This window comes from Lipophrys pholis (assembly GCF_963383615.2).
Source record: "Lipophrys pholis genome assembly, chromosome: 12".
Classification (NCBI taxonomy): domain Eukaryota; kingdom Metazoa; phylum Chordata; class Actinopteri; order Blenniiformes; family Blenniidae; genus Lipophrys; species Lipophrys pholis.
The window spans coordinates 25,346,050-25,366,261 of NC_137641.1; the positions used below are offsets into that span (position 1 = coordinate 25,346,050).

The window sequence follows — 20,212 nt, forward strand, 5'->3', positions numbered from 1 at the left end:
TCATGCATTAAAAATCATTAGGCGTAGTCGCAAATGACGAACATCTGCCTGGATACTCTCTCCGACTCGTCTCTGAGTTACAGATCACACGCTGCTTCCCAGAAATGGACTCCTCTCTGCTTTCATTTTTGTCTTCTCTCCAACTTTATCACTTCATCCATCATTCGACTATGAGGGCTTTTCAAGTGGTCCAAAAATAAAGCGGACACAGATGTCAGCCATAGCTACACTGATGTTTCTAAACCGCTATAAACCCATCACTTACATCCACCCACAGGCTGGGAGGAATGATGAAAATACTCTCTTTCTTCCTCGCAGGAGAAAAAAAAAAAAACGAGCTCTCCCACTGCACCGCTGTTAAATCACCCACATCCAACAATAAATTCTCCCCCGCGCCCGAGCAGGTATTTTCTTTTTTATTTCCAAAAAATAGGGGCGATCCATCCCACCTTTCCTTCCTCATTTCCATTGTGAAAACAGAGGAAGGCTTCGTGGTGTACAAGAGGGCAAACGCAATTATGGTTGCTTTGCTAATGTGCACGGGCCCAGCTGGTTTTGATCAGGCGTCGCTCCGAGGGCTCCCAGCTCAGTTGTCAGCTCTCATGCATCACCGACCCGGTGCTTAACGGAGAAACGTGCTTTGGCAGTGACCAGCGGAGGCCTGGAGGCCAGTGGCTGCTGCCGGTGGGTTAGCCACATGCTGGTGGTGACACCATCCGCTGCCTCTCCGCATCTGGATCCTCGCGGCCACATTCTCCCGTTCCTCTCTGGTTTTTCACCCTCTTCATGAACACAGTAATTGGGCAGCGTGACCCAGAGCAGACGCCACGCTGCAGACTTGGGAGGTCAAAGGAAAGACTCCAAAATACACAGGAACGGCACCAGGAGGGAAAAGAAGGAAAGAAAGACAGACTGGCTGAGAGAGAGAGAGAGAGAGAGAGAGAGAGAGAGAGAGAGAGAGAGAGAGAGAGAGTACAAAGCAGAAGGAGAAAGAGAAGCTCGCATGGAAATAAGCACACATGATTACTCAAATACAGTCATTAAGGAGGAAATGTTGTTTTTCAAGCTGTCAGGATGATTAATGAGGGAGAGCAAATCCACTCAAATGCTGTTGTTTAGTCTAACCAGCAGACCTGATCTCTGCCACTAACTTACAACAGACAGGATGCGTGCGTGCGCGTGTGTGTGTGTGTGTGTGTGTGTGTGTGTGTGTGTGTGTGTGTGTGTGTGTGTGTGTGTGTGTGTGTGTGTGTGTGTGCACGTGTGTGTGCACGTGTGTTCGTGCGTGTGCTGAGAAAAGAAATAAAGAGCTTTTATAATGTGAGACAAACTGACTGTGTGACACTGATCTCAGCCTAAATCACTGTTAATTATATTATTCCAGGCATCGTCACTAATATTTTTTTCAATACAGACGACGTCTGTGTTATTTGCCTGCACCCAAACAAAAGTGTATCAACGGGAAGTTTGAAAACAAATTCAGCGGGGAACTTGCGAGGTACAGATGAAACCACCTCACACACAGATTCTAATGTTCTCTCATTGATTTTTAAAGGTTTTAATGTTTGTGCCCTTTATTCATCAGATTGGCTTTAGTGGTCGTTAGTCAAAATGTAATTTATAATACATTTTTATATGTAAATAACTTTGTGCGATGATATTATGGATGAATAATGCTTTATAAATAAAGTTGGCTTGATCTATCTGCAGTCACTTTGAGCGTACAATGCTTTACATGCAGTTTTTCATAAATGATAATAGTAATGATTGAATCAAGCAAACTGACTGGATGGAAAATGTGCTTTTCCAGAGAAGGAGGCAAGAAAAAGTAAGAGCAGCTCGTATCTTCAAAGAAATAACCCAACAATCTAATAAAGTATGAGTGTCTTTGTCATTATTGTGCCGTTCTTGTCTTGCTATTACCTTAATGAGCTCTACACAGTTTGTTTTTTTCCGGGTTCTTACTCTTTCTTTTTAGAATACTTTAGAGAAACATGATTATTTAAAAAGTTATTCACAATGGGCACCTTGAAGTAATTTAAGAAAAGTCTGAACTTATTTTGGGATTTTTTTTTTTTTAAAACTCCAATGCAAGTAATAATCTAATATATACTTTCTGCTATTGTCAATTCAGACACATTTAGATTATTTATCCTCGAAGGACATATATGTATTGTATCTTCCAACTTTAACCTTAGTTAGTTAAACAAACTTTTGCAGTGTTTTGGTTATTAATGCGAATGTTTAAACGTGTCCCCCTGTGATGAAAGCCAGTCGTCAGTCTTCCTCTGGTTCCCCTCATGTGGCTCACATTCATCCAGAAGTGCCCGTTGTGCTGCTGTGGATCACCTGGGCTACACTTTGAGTGTCAACACGTTGGGGAAAATTAGCTGTCTTTTGTGAGTCCTGCTGTGGCCGAGTCCTCAGAGTCTCCAGATGTTCCTCAAATCACGCTGGAAGGCTGATAAGGATTCAGCTTTCAGCAGATGTCTTGTGAAAAGTGATTTAGTAGCTGTGAATGATGAAACTGTGTTTTCGCTGTGTGGCTGCCTTTCGTCATTATGCAAGCGGCTGTGGGTCTCGGGTGACGTCATGTCGGTGGATGGGAGCGAGGATGAGATGGCACATTAGTTTTTCTCATATTTCTGTCCCGGCATATTTGATGTGTTTTGACGTCAAAGGGCCCGCAGTTGGCTGGAGCGTGAGATACAGTCATATGTGGAACCAAGGCATAAAACACGCGTCTCTCAGCTGTTGTGAGAGTGAAACTTCTTCACAAACCGTAGAAAAATGCAGCTTAATAATCCATCTTCTCTCTGGAACTGTTTCAGCGGCTTTTATGTCACTAATGAAGCTAATGCGGCAATAAAATAAACCACAATCACAGAAAAATGACTTTATTGTTTTAGATTTATTTTTTTTCCCCTACCCAGAGCGACGACAGCAATTGCAATAAAACACCACAACACACTCATTTCATTTCCCAGGAGACATGACAGAATCAGAAAGACATTAACTAACAGTTGGACACTTTTACAGGACAGAATGATGAAATATCAGCAGAGTGTTATAGCTATGTTGTAGTCCTCTGTGGTTCGATTTTGGACCAAATATCCACAATAAAAAATGTCATCACTTCTAATAATTTGACTTGATTAGTTTTGTGATGGCAGCATTTTAGCGTCACACATACAAAATTGTCTGGCCCGCTCCTGAAATGTGGTGGTTGTATATTTGAGACTCACCGGAATAACTATCCAGCGTGGTCGTCTGGCCTATACGAATGTCCGTGTTCTCGCCATTGTTAATGCTGAGAGCGTATTGTTCTGTGCGAGCATGAGTGTGTTACAAAAGCAACCAACAGCGCCTACTAGTGGCCTATCGTGCCAACTACATAATTTTCAGCATTTCCGTATAAACAGACATCGCTTTCAAAATGTTGCAGTATAAATGCGAAACTTTTCTGAAATGAAAACGCGAAACCGATTTATTTTCACTTGACATTTTGTATGAAATTGCGTAAACGACGTTTTAACCACTTGACCAAATTTATTTCCAACATTTTCGGCAGACACAATAGCAACTGCACAACAATACAGAGAAAAAACAAATGAACAAGTTTTCAGATATAATTCTAATATTTTTTTCCCCATATCAGTGTCTGAAAATGGCGCAGAATGAAGTACAACCCCGTTTTTGTTTTTTGGAATAAAACATTTTAAAATAGTTATATATATATTATTTTATATTCCTAATTACATTACATATACATTTTATGGATATTGACGATTGCATGTATGCAATTAATATCTATGCTATATATTTTACATTATTATGTTCTACACCTTCCACACACGCATATACCTTAAAGATATACACATTACTGCTCTTATCATAATACAATACTGTTTACATCCCTAAACAGCAACCACAGTATCAGTCTCCAGGGGACTCAAAGCAGTTTATTTAAATTTGTTTGGCATACTGTATGATTTTCCCTGCTGTTCTTTCTTTTCTTTTTCAACCAAGACACAGTGAAGTTCATTTGTTGTAGTTAACAGGTTGTTTCCCTCATCAACCGTATTTGGTTCCTCTTACACAATCCTATTTTATTGACCAAATCATCAATTTTTAAGGTTTTCCGCTTTTGATGAATGTTGGATTTATTAGTTCTTTGTGAATACATTGAGCTGCATTACAGGTCTAATGGCATTCAGTGTCTTGAGAAAAACTCTAAAACACTTTGAGTTAACCTTTTGAAGGCTGAGTAGTGAACCCTTCAGCTCAATGTTACACCTGAGACACAAACAGAGCTATTAATCTTTCATGAATCATCTTAGGACCATGGATTTGAGCAGAATCGGCAGAAGTTTTTTAGCCAAATTTGTCAAAATGTGGCAAAGTGAAGGGCTGACACAGGCAGCAGTGGCATCCCACCTTTGAGCACTACAAATATCACATTACTGGTTTCACAGTCTAATTTGGATTTTTTTTCCTTATTTTTTTTTTTTGATGTGAATGAAGAGGAAAGGGAGAGTGTAGGAGCGTTCAGGAGGAGGCGGCGTCTGACAGCAGGAATGACTGACACAAACACTGAGGGGATCGGACAGATGAGAGCCACAGGCTGGGGGTGGGGGGCGCGCAGGGGTCAGCACATCTCCTGTGCAGTGAGTGTGGCCCAGCAGCTGTATGCAGAGGGGAGCCTCGGCCTCCTGCTCTGCGTGTCAGGGGGCATGATTAATGACCTGCAGGCCTCGCTCCTCACCCCCACAGAAGCCCCCGCAGCCACCGCTCGTTTAGCTAATGGGCACAGGCAGGGATGGGGTGGGTAGGTGGGTGGGTTGGGGTGGAGGTGGGGTTGGGGGCGGGTGGTGTGGGGGGGTCATTCATGCAGTCATGAACTGGGAGCAATTTCCCTCTTTGCAAAACACCACTTTTTGCAGGCTTTGTGCCATTCCAGGGCCACAGCTTGTGAGACGTGGGCCCGTGCAGTGTGGAGGCTGAGAGGGTTGCCCGTGCCTGTGTACTGGTTCCCAGCTTGTCAGGCAGCTGTCGAGGAGTGATTTATGACCACGAGACTCCAACCTGTCTTCACTGCCAGTTCAGTATTGTTACAACTGACAGCTAATGAGGCCAGACATGCTTTCAAGCAGAGCACTTAACAGGACTTCAATCTTCCCCCGTCACAAGTACCATTTTTGCACTGCCTCTCTCTCTCTCTCACAGCAGCAGCAGCAGCAGCAGCAGCAGCCTCCTTTCTCTGTGCTGTGCTTGTTCCCCGTCTCTCTCTGAGCTGGAATATATGACAGCCACTGAAAAGGCTGCTGCCTGTCGAAGGAGATGTCTCTCGGAGGCTTGCAGGACTCGTCTCACTCTCCTACCAGCTAATGCTTGATTAAAGCTCGATTGAACCTCGCTGTTCGCCCTTAACACCACACTTCAAGAGATAAAGTGAAAAAAATAAGCTTGTGCTGGTTCTCACAGTTAGAAATCAATACTTCTCTTGTGCTTGTAAGATAGGATTGGGATTTTCGGAGACATCTCCACCTTCTGGATGACACACACATATCTATTACACATACTGTATATGACACACACACACACACACACACACACACACACACACACACACACACACACACACACACACACACACACACACACACACACACACACACACACACACACACACACACACACACACACACACACACACACACACACACACACATATTTGTGAAGGCACTCGAAGCCATCCAGTGGGATTTATCACTTAATTGGAGATTATTTTGGTCAGTTGTACACTTTCAAACAGATTTGTATTACTTATGAATAACATTTAGTTGTGTGTCAGTTTGAAAGACTGTCTCTAAAAAGCCACTGAAAAAACCCCAAAACATCTTGAAATGAATGTAACAACACATGAGTGTCATGTGAAAATGTCCATTTCCACATATTTGGATCAAGGACATTTTTACTATAATATACTACTGACTACTAGAACACCACGCTGCTGTAATCTTTTTCCTAAAAATAGTTTTGTGAAGTTACTAAATCCTTTGATATTCATTTTTAATGGTGTTGTGTTGTGCACTAGATTCGTGCAGAGAGCTGTAGTGAATAGGTGTGGCTCTTGTCGTGCCCTCACCCGGGGCTATTCATGTGTAATAACATCAGTGGAGGGGCTGTGCACCTGGATGAATTCACTCAAAGCCAGGCTCATCTCGCCCTTCCCAGTTTAACTCAACGACTTGGCAAAGTTAATGTTTAGCTAGAACATTTTTAACAATATTAATAATAGTTCTAATTTTAGTTTACTTCTGTGTGTTAAAAAAAATCTTTACTTGTGGTTTCACATTGGCCCGGTACATCACTCACACCTATTTTCTCTGGCATTCCTACATTGAACGTGTCATAATTTCTCCAGCCACCAGAGGGTGCCATACTTATGCCTCCAGTAGATGCAGTAAGACTTTATACTCTCCAATATGCATGTGACAATTACAAACTAGTCCAGTCCATTAGTTTGATCTCATTCAAATTAGATGATGTTTTCTGTTTTCTGGCACATTTGTGTGTGTTTCAGTGACTGTGACTAAGCTCCGGTCGCTCTACGTGTCAGTGTATCATCCCTCAAGGTGTTTTATGCTGTATTTCCACCTTGATCTCTTCGAGTTCCCTGTCAGCAGTGATAAATGGCAGCTGAACTAGCTGCTCCAGCTTGCTTTGCTTTTTTTGGCTGTCATCGTCATCTTCTGAATACTTCCTGAAGTCTTCCCTCCTCCTCAGCTGATAATAAATGCTGCAACAGCGCCTCCTGGAGTCAGAATATAGGAAGTGAAGACAAGAGGTAAATAAAAGTCATTATTATGTAGCAACAGTGTCAATATCAACAGGTAGTTCAAGCCATTGCTATTTACAGTGTAAACATGGTTTAGCTGGTAAGGCAGGCCATCTCCATCTCAAGGTTGATGGTTCAAAACCCTCTTCCTGAGCTGTTCATGTCGAGTCCTTGAACCACTTGCATGGCAGAAATTTACAAAATATTGGAGTGTGAGTTTAAAGCCAGAGATAAACCCCTTCATTCATTAATGGACTGCTTGTTGTGCATGCTTTACACATTTAATATCTACTGATACAATTTGAAAGTCACCCACCTGCACACTCAGAATGTGCTTTGTATAATATTTTTATAAAACCACTTCAGTTTCTTGTGACCAGAATATGTGCAGAAGTTACTGATGATAAAATGTGGAAGAATGTTGCCAGTTGTTTTAGACTTCTGCTTATTTTGTCATTTTTATTGAACTTCTCTTTATAATTGTTTGTCCTTTCTGCATATTTTAGCGGCCATTTCAATGAAATGTGAATCGCTTGTGTGTATCCAGCCTGGATGCCTGTGATATAATTTTATACTGTATTATGTAATTTTGCGGCCTTTTTACATTTCAGTGTGGCAGTTTTGGGGTTCTTTGTTGTAATGGTATCCCATAATGACAAATTTTGCATGGATGCTTTTGTCTATGTTTTGTTGTGTCTCATTTTACTTGTGTGTGCTTATAATAGGGCTCATTTGGTGTTATTTTGCATATGTGCTTGTTTTGTTTCAAAAATCACTTAAATATACATGCTACTATTAAAAGTGTGCACAGTTTGTTTCATGAGGGTCATCTTCTTAGCTCTTTGTGATTTCTCATCCTGCTTCTTTTTACAGTTGTTTTTGCTGTTTTGGTTCTGTCGCACCTTTATTGATTTTGCAATATTTTTTGCCCTATTATGGGTAAATATGCACTCCTAAGTAGGTTATTTTTGGTGTTATTTTCAATTCAACTCAACTCAATTCAATTCAATTCAATTCCACGAGAAATCATTTGGCTCGATTTGCATCTTATTGTTTTGTGTTTCATTAACCAACATACATTTTTTTCAAATCCTCAGATTAATTAGTTTCTGATTTTTAATAATAAAAATAATAATAATAATAATAATAGATTATCTCCATAACTATCTATCTATCTATCTATCTATCTATCTATCTATCTATCTATCTATCTATCTATCTATCTATCTATCTATCTATCTATCTATCTATCTATCTATCTATTTGATAGACTTTGCTGCCCCCTGGTGGAAGCTTTGGTTAACCACAGGCAGTCCAATACACATAACTGCTGTTTAAAGCAGAAACATGGCAGGAAGTACATTCACAGCATCTTGAAAGCTGATTATGTCTCTTGGAGATACGTTTTGAAAACTTGCGCAGAAGTTTTACGCAGCATTACGCATCACTTTATCTTTTCCCCCCCCAAGTATATAACGTATTTACTCTAAATACAAAACTCTATAAACTTGGAGTGCGGCGGCCCCAGCAGGACTCCTCTCCCCCCTTGCCCCCTCTCCTCCTGACGTTGTTCCCGGCCGCTCCCTCCCTCTTTTCCCGGCTCCTCCTCTGCCGGCCGGAGCTCCGAGTCGTCCCGAAACTTTCAGGGCTTCCCGAAGCTTCCTCATTACAGGCAGCGAGAGCTTCGGTGGAGGCAGAAGAAATGAGAACTAATAACAAAGTATGGCACTGATGAGCGAGCAGGCGGACCGACCCGTGACCCCGCTGCCGGCCGCGGAGCAGCTTTCCTGCAGGGACTCCTCCGCCGGGAATCGCTCGACGTGAGTGTGGAGGAGATGCAGGCAGTTGAGAGAAGGAGAGAAGAAAAAAAAAAGGCCCCTGTGGTCATGTTTGCATTCACATCATGTCTCAACCGATGCATTTGAATGAGAGAGCTGTGGTGACTTTTGATGGATGATTGGAGAAAAAAAAAAAAGAAAATCCAAAATTATTTATTTTGTTCCACAGGGATACATGATAGTCTGCTTTGGCTATTTTAAGCTGCTTGTGTGTTTTTACGAGGCCCTCTCGAGCCCAGCCCTCAGTGTGTTTTTAATCCCGAGCACACGAATCAACATCGGGCAGATTACTCCGCCTGGTGTTAAATGGAAACAACGCGAAGGTGTGAGATCAGCGCAGGACGGAGCGCGAGAGTGAAAACCTGCAGCCTGCATGCCTGCCTGATGCCTGCTGCACCCACAAAGTTCACGTGCTGCATGCAAATTGTAAGAAAGTCAAATGTCTAGTGTGTGTGTGTGTGTGTGTGTGTGTGTGTGTGTGTGTGTGTGTGTGTGTGTGTGTGTGTGTGTGTGTGTGTGTGTGTGTGTGTGTGTGTGTGTGCAGGGCTGAGGTGGACCATGGAGTCCAGGGCAGACAGAGGAGGACTGCTCCTCGCCCTCCTGCTGCAGACCTCCACCTCAGCGTGGACACAGAGTCTGAGAACTCGGAGAGAAGGAAGAAAGCGGCCAGCATGAGGTGATCCAGACACTCCTACACTCTTAACAAAGCATTTACTTAATAAAGTAGTCAGCAGCTGCTTTGCGTAAAAAAAAAAAAAGTGTTGTTGTAAATGTACTGTTTGTATAAAGCTTCAAAGTGCCACCAGTCCACCTAATTTTCCCTCTTAAGAACAATAGAAGCATTAAATCTTGTCTTTTTAATGGTTTTTAGTAGTTTCTGTCTGTGATCTGCTCCATTAAGACATCTAACTCCACACACACTCAACATATAATCAGATTGATTCTTTTGAGCTTTCTGGTCTTTGTTGTTGTGTTGTTGATGGCAAAAACAAGGAGGTCTAATAATCCCTTTTCCTATATTGAAAGCTAAAAACATAATGGTATCTTGACATTTCAAAGCATAAAAAAAGGTTTTGTAGTTCTCTGGCTGGTTTTTATTTCATCAAACGACTGAATTTATCCAGAAAACCGATCAGATTCTTCTTGAATCTGGTGTTTTTTGTATTTTGACCAAACGTTGTGTTTTATGTTATAAACGTGTAATTTGTTGCATAAACTGATATTTATCTTACCTTTGAGGCATATTGATAGTTTAAACTAGCAGTTTATGGTATTTAGACACAAAGAAGTAATTGAGAAACTGATCAGACTTGTTAAATTTTGTCTTTTTTTGTCTTTGGATCCCACTTTGTGACGATTTCATGTTAAAAAAATATGTTGTCTGTTTAAAAAGCCCTGATGTTTACTCTTTCTTTGTTCTATATTTAGAATATTAGAAACTAACAATTTAGATTTCCAAAACCTATTTTTTTTTAATTAAGATTATGTTTCATAAATTATTTTGTAATGATTGCTAAGCCTTTGTTTGTGCTCTTTCCTCTGGCTTTTGTTACTGTGAACAAATTTGCTGTTTCCACCATTGATCTGAAAGAAATGTGACTTTATACATTCATCAATGCAAACCATGGTCCATTACTTCCATTATGTATTTATTATGACATCTAAATGTGCACACTTTTTTTGTGGTTTTAAAAATGATGTGCAGTTGATGGCAAAAAAACGGTCATATCATAAAAAGCTCATTTCAGAATTTTCAAGCGTTACAAATCCAAAAAGACCTTCTTTAATTCTCTTCCTATGGCTTTTACTACTGTAACCAGAATACATGTAACTTTTTTATTATATTACAAGACTTTCCCTTGAACTTTGAGAAATTTCACACACTCAACATGAAACTTGTGAGTACAAAAGTGAGTCAGAGTTCACTGGTTTTAGGTCGTAGTTGTATTTTACATCAAACAGTGTCGTTTACTTTGGCACTCGCTGGTGATGATAACAGTCCAACGAGTGCTGATAACTTCTTGCTATTTTCAGCAAACGTTTCCTTTAATAATAAGTTACTTAACTCACTGGTATCAGCGGCATAAACAGTGTTTTGTTTAGTTTTTTTTCTTGTCGACCTGCATGAACAAACTGTTGTTTCCAGGCTCCATTGTTGCTGTGTAAGCAGACAAACCAGCAGCAGACTGCGACTGTCGGGGCTTCGCTCGCCACCGCTGCTTCCTCTCACCTGTCCTCCCTCAGCTGTTGCCATGCGACTTCACCATAAACACTGACCTTTTTTTCTTTTAATGTGTCAGGTTGAAACCAGTGGAGCAGCTTTCCCCGGTGCTCAATCTGAGTGACTTTGAAGCGAAGCTGGAGAGGAAGAAGCTGCAGCCAAACCAGGTACAGACGCATCCTGATACAGAGGTTGTTTTGTTTGTTTTTTTAATTCGGGGCCACATGAGGTTCAATTTAAACCACAGCGTGTTCTTTGTTTTTAACCTTTATGCTAATGCAAAGAAATCCAAGCACATGACATTTTAATACAATACTCTTGTGCAGAACCTGAAGAACTTCGATTTTCAAAGAAAATGAAGTAAATTTTCAACGTTATTTCTTATTTAATGAAGCTTTGTTCTTTAAAAATACAACAAAATGTCAAAACAACATGTCTCTTTCAATTCTGTTGCAACTAAGGGCCTGTTTGCTCAGTGGTTTTCAAGTGAAGATGAAAAACCTCCATTACGTTTTGGAGTCTGTTTACGCGTCATCGGTGCTCAGAGTCACTGAAAATACAACTTTTTGAAAAAGTAACCGTCTCTGTGCAAACTGGTAAACAACGCTCCTCTAATATATTGTACCTTCAGTTCACCATCATCTGGATCACATTTTATTTTATTCATTAGTGGGTCAAAAATATAAAGAAAGACATTTTAAAGGAGGTTCAGTGTTTACAGCGTGTTGTTGGTTTTATTACATAACAACAGCACCCACTAGTGGACCTACAGGGAAACAACATGGTTTTCAGTGTTCCCGAGTGAACAGACATTGTTCTCCAAATGTTGCGGTCTAAATATAAAAATTTTCTCATACGACAATTCAAAACAAAGAGTTTTCACTGGAAATATTGTTCCGTAAACACGGCCTGAAAAATGCAAAAAATTATTTCTTCGGTTTTTCATTTTTTATTCAGTAATCCTGTCCCACAATGTGAGAGCTGTATTATTATATATAAATTTTTATCTTTAACAAATGATATTCCCCGAACCCTGGCAGAAATATATGTATACATACATGGAAATAGCTATAAATTGAAGATTGATAGAAAACTATTTTGATTAACTAAAAATATATAACTAAAGAAAATAGAATACAATGAAAATACAATTGTAGGATTACAAAGACAGACGTTAGCAGTATACAATTATAGCACAATGGGAAATTCTTTTTTAAATTGAATCATGCAAAACTGTGGATTTCCAAGAAAACCATATTAATACAAGATGTTTCATCACACCAACAAAATGTGTGATTTTATCTTCTTTGTTTTTTTTTTCCAGTTATCAAAGACAAACGCTCAGTATCACAAGTTATTCAAAGAAGTCAACAGAGACGAAGTACTCAAACAAAGTAAGATCCATTTTCTCACACACGGAACCAAAACGTGCTAAAAGAGAAGCGCGAACGTCACTCTGTGTGTGTGTGTGTGTGTGTGTGTGTGTGTGTGTGTGTGTGTGTGTGTGTGTGTGTGTGTGTGTGTGTGTGTGTGTGTGTGTGTGTGTGTGTGTGTGTGCGCGTGTGCGTGTGCGTGTGTGTGTGTGTGCGCGTGTGCGTGTGTGTGTGTGTGTGTGCGTGCCTCCAGGTTACACGTGCGCGCTGCAGAGAGACATTTTATATCAGGGCAAAATGTTCGTCTCCGACAACTGGATCTGCTTCCACTCCAAAGTCTTCGGCAGAGACACGAAGGTAGGTCGGCGGGAGTTATTCAGATTCCGTGGCGGCGGCGGCGGTGAGCTGCTGATGGAAGAAGATTTTCTCACCTGCAGATTTCCATCCCGGTCATGTCCGTGACGTTAATCAAGAAAACTAAAACTGTTCTCCTGGTGCCAAATGCACTCGTGATTGAAGCGACAGACCATCAGGTAAGAAAAGGGTTAAAAACGTCTGACTTACTCTTGTTTTTTTTGACTCGATCATGGCAGCGACTCGGGATGAGCTTTTTTCTTTCTTTTCTTTTTTTTCAGCATGTCTTTGTGTCCTTCCTGTCTCGAAACACCACCTTCAAACTCCTGAAATCCATCTGCCTTCATCTGGAGGTAAATCGTCTTCAATCAGACCATCGACATTATCTGTAAAATCTGTATAAACTGTATAAATGGATATTTGATATTATATCATATTTCCCGACATTTCAAACTTCAGTGAGTTGTTTGCACGCAAATTTAAACTGACTGAAGTTTGAATATGAAAGAAAAACTGAGTTAATCAAGATTATCTATTTAGGGAGACTTTCCTCTCACAGCTGGTTTAATTTAGGGGCAAGAGAAAGAGCACTGTTTGTTGGAAATACATTTTCAAAAGCACGAATGTTTGTATTTATTGGAAATGATAATCGCAAACATTATCATATATCGTGTATTTAACTAATATTGTACAACTCTTAGTAACAGCACTGTACACATTTTTATAATTATGTTTACACACATTCTTTCTTATTGGAATGATTTTTTATTTTTTTTATTGTTTCAGGATTTATACTTTCTCAGTTTACGTTCCGTGTCAAGCCAGTGCACCAAAACAAATGTAAACTTACTGTGTGGTAAGATAGAGTAGTAGTAATAGATTGTAATTCAGAGTTATGAAGAAAAAGCCATAGAAATGTAGAAACTGTGAAATGTTTGTAAGCCAAATAAGACTATTTACATCAGCTGAGAGACAAAATGTCACATATGGTCGTGTGACTTACATGAACTAATATGAGTATTTCACATGCTGATATAATTTTAACTAAACATTTGCAAGATATTGTGCAGCTCTACTTTCAACAATTCTTTTTTTTTTGCACTTCGAAATCTTGCAAAGTAAGAAAGTTTACAATGGTTATTATTTTGATAACAGGTTAGTCTTAAAATTACTACGTACTCCTGTGAAGAGAGTGACCTGAGCATAAACACTAGTTCCATGTGTCGCCAACACCCAATTAAAAGAAATATGTGAGACAAAAAGTGTTGAATGGAATCTGTAGGGAGCAACTCGCTGTCAAACACAGACAAACAGAACCTAAAACGTATGTTTACTTGTTTTTTTATTGAGTTCTATGAAGTAAAAATAAATACAAACACACAATCAAATTATATACAATGAAGCTTTTTGTTTGCGATGAGTATTCATAGGTCAGTTGTATAACTATTTGCTATCGTCTTAGCTATAAATTGATTTATAAAACAATGTGATCATACTATTACAGCTTCTGGAAGCATCTACAATATATATATATATATATTTATATTAGTTAATATGTCGGTTGGTATCGCCAATACCTGTATAAATATGTCACAATTGGAAAAAATATATATTTTTTAAGTTAAAGTTAAACTTCCGCTTTAAAAATCCCAAACAGAATCCTCCTGTTATTGAATTGTTTTGTCTCTTGCTATGTGTTTCCAGTTTCTTGTGCTTTAAAAACTCATATTGGAAAAGTGCTGAGACAGTTTATGTGGAAACTCCGGGTTTCCACCACGAGTGGAAAAAAACAAAATGGTGTGTCTGAAGCTTTAAAGGAAGACAAACATGGTGGACCGTGTGCATGTTGTCCTTGTAGGTGGATAAGAGCTGCAGCAGCCCCGTGACTTCCTCCTGCGAAAACAGCTTCAGAGTCAACTGCCCGGCGTCGCTTCCTCTGGTCAGTCTGGGGGGTCCGTCCGTCCATTTTCCTGGGATGTTTGTGCGCGGCGATGCATCTATTGTACATTTTCCATTGTGACGACGCGACCTATAGAAACGCTGTACGACACCCTTCTCTGCGTGTGGCGTCCGTCCTGTGTTCCCCCGCTAGGACTTTTCCGGAGACTTCTCGGACCTGGACGGGGTCGTGCAGCGGCGGCGGCGGCAGGACATGATGGAGAGCAGCAGCTCCGGGTCCCAGACGCCAGATTACGACAAGATAACAGGTGCGCATGCCCTTCTCTTCCCCGCTGTCGTGCACAGGAAAGCGGCTGTGTGCTCACTCTAATCTCCTGTACACACACACACACACACACACACACACACACACACACACACACACACACACACACACACACACACACACACACACACACACAGCGTGGAGCTACAGTGTTTATGGTGTCAGGTGTCACTGTGTGTGAACTCAGGAGACACTGGAGACCATCAGGTTTTGCTTTCTGTTGCAGTGAAGACAATCGGCATGCAAACAAACCGCCGTCCCGTTGACTAATTAATAACAGCTTTCGGGTTCATTGTCTCCGGCGGTCACCGACACGTTTGACTTGTGATTCTGTGCGCGTTTGCACAAGGAGTCACCGCCTCTCTCTTGTTTACCCGAGCAGACTTTGCCGGCCTCCCGGACACGTTTCTGAGCGGCGAGGTTTCGGTCCACGCCGACGTTCACCTGCAGACGTCGGGACAAAAGCACGGAGCTGCTCTGAAGAACGGTACAGATCCAGGAGAAGGAAGGGGGGGGGGGGAGAGACAACAACTCTTTCAAGTCTCTGGTTTTCCTTGGAAAATAGCCTGAGTGAATGTGTCTGTTTGTTTTGTAGTTCAGCAAATGTTTTCCTCGGCTTTCGGGCTGATATTGACTCCTGCAGGGTGTACGCTTGTAAAAATAGAATTCTTGGAGAAGGTCTGAAATGTCAAAAATGCATGAAAACTACTGAAATTATCTGAATGAGATGAAACACACCGTAGGTTTGAATCCCACAGACGACAGGTCACTGCTATGGCCACCTGAGCAGGACCGTTATTTTTTATTTTGCCATTTTGTAGCTAGGAGAACCACATTGAGATTAGTAATCTCTTTTACAAGTGACCTTTGACCCTCAGCAGCTCCTGCACTGCACCCTGGCAGCACTATAACAAATGTGTTGCAAAATTATATTTTCACAAGTTACTTTTTCACCTTCGTGACTTTTTAGACTCGGTCTTATAGAAATACAATTAAATGTTAACGATATGTATTTTTAAAAAAATCAGTTGAAAAGTGTGAAATTGACGTTAATGACGTTGTATTTCTCAACTTATTGCTTCAAAACATCTCTAAAATGTTGAAAATTCTCACCAGACGTCTTCAGACTACTTTCCACAATCCCAAATGTCTCAATCTAAACATCACATGGGACTAATATCCTCCAAAATAAAAGTGCTTTTGTGAAAAAGAATTCCATCATTATGATTTAGCACAGAATATGAAATAGTGCAATATTAATGCATTTGATATATTTATCACAGTGTAGTGGGTTCGACCTCTGTGGAGAGATTGCATGTTCTCTCTTTGCATTTGTTGGTTTTCTCTCTTATCAGCTGCGATTTCGTGTGTTTGCATGTTTATGCTGATGTTGGCACGGCGTGTCCTCTGAACGCCGCACAGCGTGAGGCTGGAGTGGCATTGGCTCCAGACACACGTGACTTTATGGAAAAACGAAATGCAAAAATTGTCTTTCGTTTAAGACCTCATCATGACACGAGACTTTCCAGGATCTACAATATAAGTTTTACTCTTTCGTTAAAATTTTTTTATAAAATTGTCAGACTCTTTGAAGCTGATGGTTACAGCACTGTTCGCAGTCATGATGACGTTACCCAAACGTTTCAGATTCAAAATTGTGGTCCTCTCAGACGCCACGTGCAGATCTCCAAATTCGCAGTTTAGTATTTGCATGACGGATGAGGTTTGAAGACAGACTGCCAACTGCCTTCACTGTCTAACTCCAAAACGCATCAGAATTCATGTTAATCGCTGAGTTGGCACAAAAAAAAAATTCCTTTCTTCAGTGAAAGTCGAAACGATGTCATTAATCAGCTTCTGGAAATTAGTCTGGAAATTCAAAATAGTGTTAAAAGCGATGGTGGATGGAAAATGCTGTCATTGTCTGACGTAAGAAAATCTGTATACCGTTTAATTCAGTTGTATTTGTACAGTATTGAATTACATCATTACTTATACATATACAGTATACTATTACAATAGAATATATATATATATATCAGTTGTACCCAATATAAGGTAATCACCTAATAAAAAACATGAAATCCCTCTTTTAACACATCAATCATATAGATAATAATACAAAAAGTATTTAAATACTAAACTAAAGTCCATAAGATGAATTTAAAAAGACCTTCCAGGACCTTGATCTTCACGCTGAACATTAATTCTGCACTGAAAATTCAAAACTCATCCTGTTGCTCCTTATCTATTTGCTGTTTTTACTGTACAGGTATGACACTAACAGCCTTTCTCTTCCTGCCTTCGTCTTCAGGCCCGACCAAACCCACCCGAGGAGTCGCGGTGAAAGACAAACCCTCGCAGCCCGCCTCGCTGCACGCCGTGCTCATCATCTACCTGTTCCTGTGAGTAACCGCTCATTAAGTGGAATACGAGGAGACAATGGTTGAGCGTCTCCGTAACGTTCGCTTTGCATCATTTGGGCGCGTGAGTGACTGTCCTGTGCGGTGTGCATAAACAGAGTCAGCATTCTGGTCCTGTCCTCGTGTTACATGGCCTTCAAGATCGTGGCTCTGGAGCATCGCTTGAACTCGTTGGTGTCGATAGGGGAGCACGTTCGTCATGAGTAAGGAGTAGAAATGTTGTTTTCCGTCAACAATCGTTGGGCTACACCGGTGTCCAGCTCGGTTAAATATTTGGTGTTAATATGTGTGCAGAAAGGCCGGCGGTCCAAAGTTACTGGATGAAGTGAATGCTGAGATCTACGGGGAACTTTCATCCAACCTATTCAAGCTAGAAAAGGTTTGTTTTATTAAACTGCACGGCCGATGTGTTCACACATTAATCTCATTAAGATTTTGAAATGATTCCGTGTCCAGGCCTTTAAAGATGGGAAACATGTCAACATAACTATTTGTCAGGTGGAGTTGATGGAAAGTCGATCAAAATCACACATATTTTGTGTACCGTTTCCTTAAAATGTCTTTACGTGGAAAGAATCCTGGAGGTTATGTTAAGGTTATACATCCTTTTTACACGTTGGATGCTCTTTGAAATCCTGATGTTTTTAAAAAAAAAAAAAAAAGCTTGAGAATGACTTTTTTACATACTTGCACAAATTTTATGTGCACAGTGCTTACCGTCAAATATGAAGTCAAAAGGGCAAAGAACAAAAGTGTTTATAGCCAACAATAGAGTTGGCAAGGAAGCTTTGTAATGAATGATGTCTGGAAAAATGAGGAATTTAATACATTCTTGCTCCTTTGTCGACAGTCTTCATCTTCAGCTGTCACTTCCACAACTGCTTGACATGCGAACGTGACAGCTGATGTAGCAGCCGTCCGACAGCACTCAGCATTGTGAAGCTAAAACCTACAATACCATGCAGAATTCTCACAAGAGAACAAGTTAAAAGAAAAAGTTCCCTCTTCTGCAAAGGGCTGATGTGTAAACAGACTTTGTCCACAGCTGCTCTAATGTTAGAATAGACGATAGAAAACTAGATGTTGACTCTAAACTGGGTAAATTTGATTTGAAATGGTATAAAGCAAGAGAAACCTGAAATAAGCCTGGATATATTTACATTTTCCCATGATAGTAAACAAATAGTTTTAAAACAATGAATCTGTTTGTATTTCACACACCTGCTGGTCTGTCAGTCTGGGCAATAAGCAGGAAATAACAACACTTTCCAGGCTGATCTTGCTCAGCTGTGACATCTATTACGGTATCACCAGTTAATATGATTTTGCTCTTTCTATTTTTCCATCCTAGATTCAAAGGAACCTGCGGAAGCTGCTGGAGGAGACGTAAATGGGGACCATTGTTTTGTGAGGACAGAAGCTTTAGTGTTCATTAGAAAATGCTGTTTTGTTTTTAGCTCTGCAGATCAGCAGAGATCAGATTTTACTCGTTGCTGTTTTCCAAAGCATTGAAAACACAAAAAATCGACAAAAAAACCCCCCAACTTTGTGGACTTTGATTGTGCAATAATTGACTTGTTTCCTCTCGTTTTCACTCAGGACACTTTTGAAAGAATTGAAAAGCTGTGCGAGTGTGTGAGTGTGCCGACTGTAGTGTTAGAGGAGCAAATATGTTGTATTTATCTCAAGAGCTGATATTTTGCATTTCACAATAGTGGGATATTTTTTAAAATGGAATATGATTTCAGGTCCGTCGGTCCGATTTCAGTGTTCAAACATTTCTCAAAAGGTCAACTCGAGCCGCACACTTGTTCTTTGTCAGCTTTAAAAGTGCCATTAATTTGTGTCGCGTCTATATTTATCGTGTGTGTGTGTGTGAAGACTTCTAATATAGGGGTGATTGTAGAAAACAAAATGTGTTTGTTAATGGTGTGTTTTCTAAAGATAATAATCCTGGTTCTTCCAGGTTGTTTCACCATTCAAATAAAAAAAAGAGTTGAATTATTAAGTTTTTTAAATTGCAACTGTGCATTTTTATGAAACGAAAGGCTGATTTGATACTTTTAAACCATGAAAAAACAAGTTTTATTAACTGTGATGATTGAAAAGTCTTTTCCTGAAGCTTTTATTTTTGCTTCCTTTTCAACTCGAATGATATTTGTATTGAGTGTTTGAGGAGAAATAACTCTGAGAGCTTGTGTTTAACCCTCCGGGGTTTACATTTCTATTGCAGATTGTGCCTTAAATCTTTGCAGAGATTTGTTTTACAGACTTGAAAATAAATATTTGTCCTTAGCTGTGGCAACATTTTTATTCAATTTTTTTTAGTGGGGAAACTTCGGGTTACATAAGACCGATCACACCTGCCGGTACACAAATACATGCAAACAGCTCTGATGTAACCTGATAGATCACATGCTGACGGTGGACAGAGAGTTTAGTTTACTCTAGCGAGCTACGGTACTTCAAGTACAAGGTCAAGGTGGAAAATGGTACTTTAAACCTTCGTCGGAATGTTTGTGGGGAAAATATGTTTGAGTGGTTTGATGTGGCGCGTTAAAAATGACTGTCGTCAAAGAAAATCCTCTGTTTGAACTGCAAATACACATGTTAAGTATTTGTGGTGCTTGAGTCATATTATGTGATTTTTCAATAACATATGTCTTAGTCATTTCATAGTACTTCTTTGGAAATAGATTCTATTTAAGTTTACCAACAGGCATTGCAGAAGCACTATTACTAATACTACTGTATAGAAATTACCCATTACAGTATTTTTCCTTTTAAGGCTGCTATTCTGATACTGTTTTGTAGGGGCATTGCATTTTCTAAGAAAAATACCTCAGTAGGACTTTTATATTATTTTGTTGTCAGTATGGTACTGGTACTTTTACTCCAAAGTAGGATCACCAAGCACTTTATTAAAAGGCACTTTTTT

General features: G+C 40.1%; 1 protein-coding gene across 1 annotated transcript; it reads left to right on the forward strand.

Annotated features, from left to right (window-relative positions):
• Positions 1 to 8,448: 8,448 nt before the first annotated feature.
• LOC308117654 (GRAM domain-containing protein 2B-like) lies at positions 8,449 to 19,893 on the forward strand. The gene is made up of 14 exons (XM_080476685.1): positions 8,449 to 8,661; positions 9,224 to 9,355; positions 10,980 to 11,067; positions 12,225 to 12,294; positions 12,527 to 12,630; positions 12,711 to 12,806; positions 12,909 to 12,980; positions 14,486 to 14,566; positions 14,720 to 14,834; positions 15,234 to 15,338; positions 17,166 to 17,256; positions 17,373 to 17,477; positions 17,569 to 17,653; positions 18,626 to 19,893. The coding sequence occupies exons 1-14, from the start codon at positions 8,564 to 8,566 to the stop codon at positions 18,662 to 18,664; spliced, it is 1,281 nt and encodes a 426-aa protein (XP_080332811.1). The 5' UTR covers positions 8,449 to 8,563; the 3' UTR covers positions 18,665 to 19,893.
• Positions 19,894 to 20,212: the final 319 nt, after the last annotated feature.

What these genes read in the sequence shown, in the direction of transcription:
- LOC308117654 (XM_080476685.1), top strand. Translation starts at nt 8,564, where the DNA reads ATGGCACTGATGAGCGAGCAGGCGGACCGACCCGTGACCCCGCTGCCG. An exon ending in CTCATCATCTACCTGTTCCT is followed by an intron (nt 17,257 to 17,372) that starts GTGAGTAACCGC and finishes GTGCATAAACAG; the next exon opens with AGTCAGCATTCTGGTCCTGT. An exon ending in GGGGAGCACGTTCGTCATGA is followed by an intron (nt 17,478 to 17,568) that starts GTAAGGAGTAGA and finishes ATATGTGTGCAG; the next exon opens with AAAGGCCGGCGGTCCAAAGT.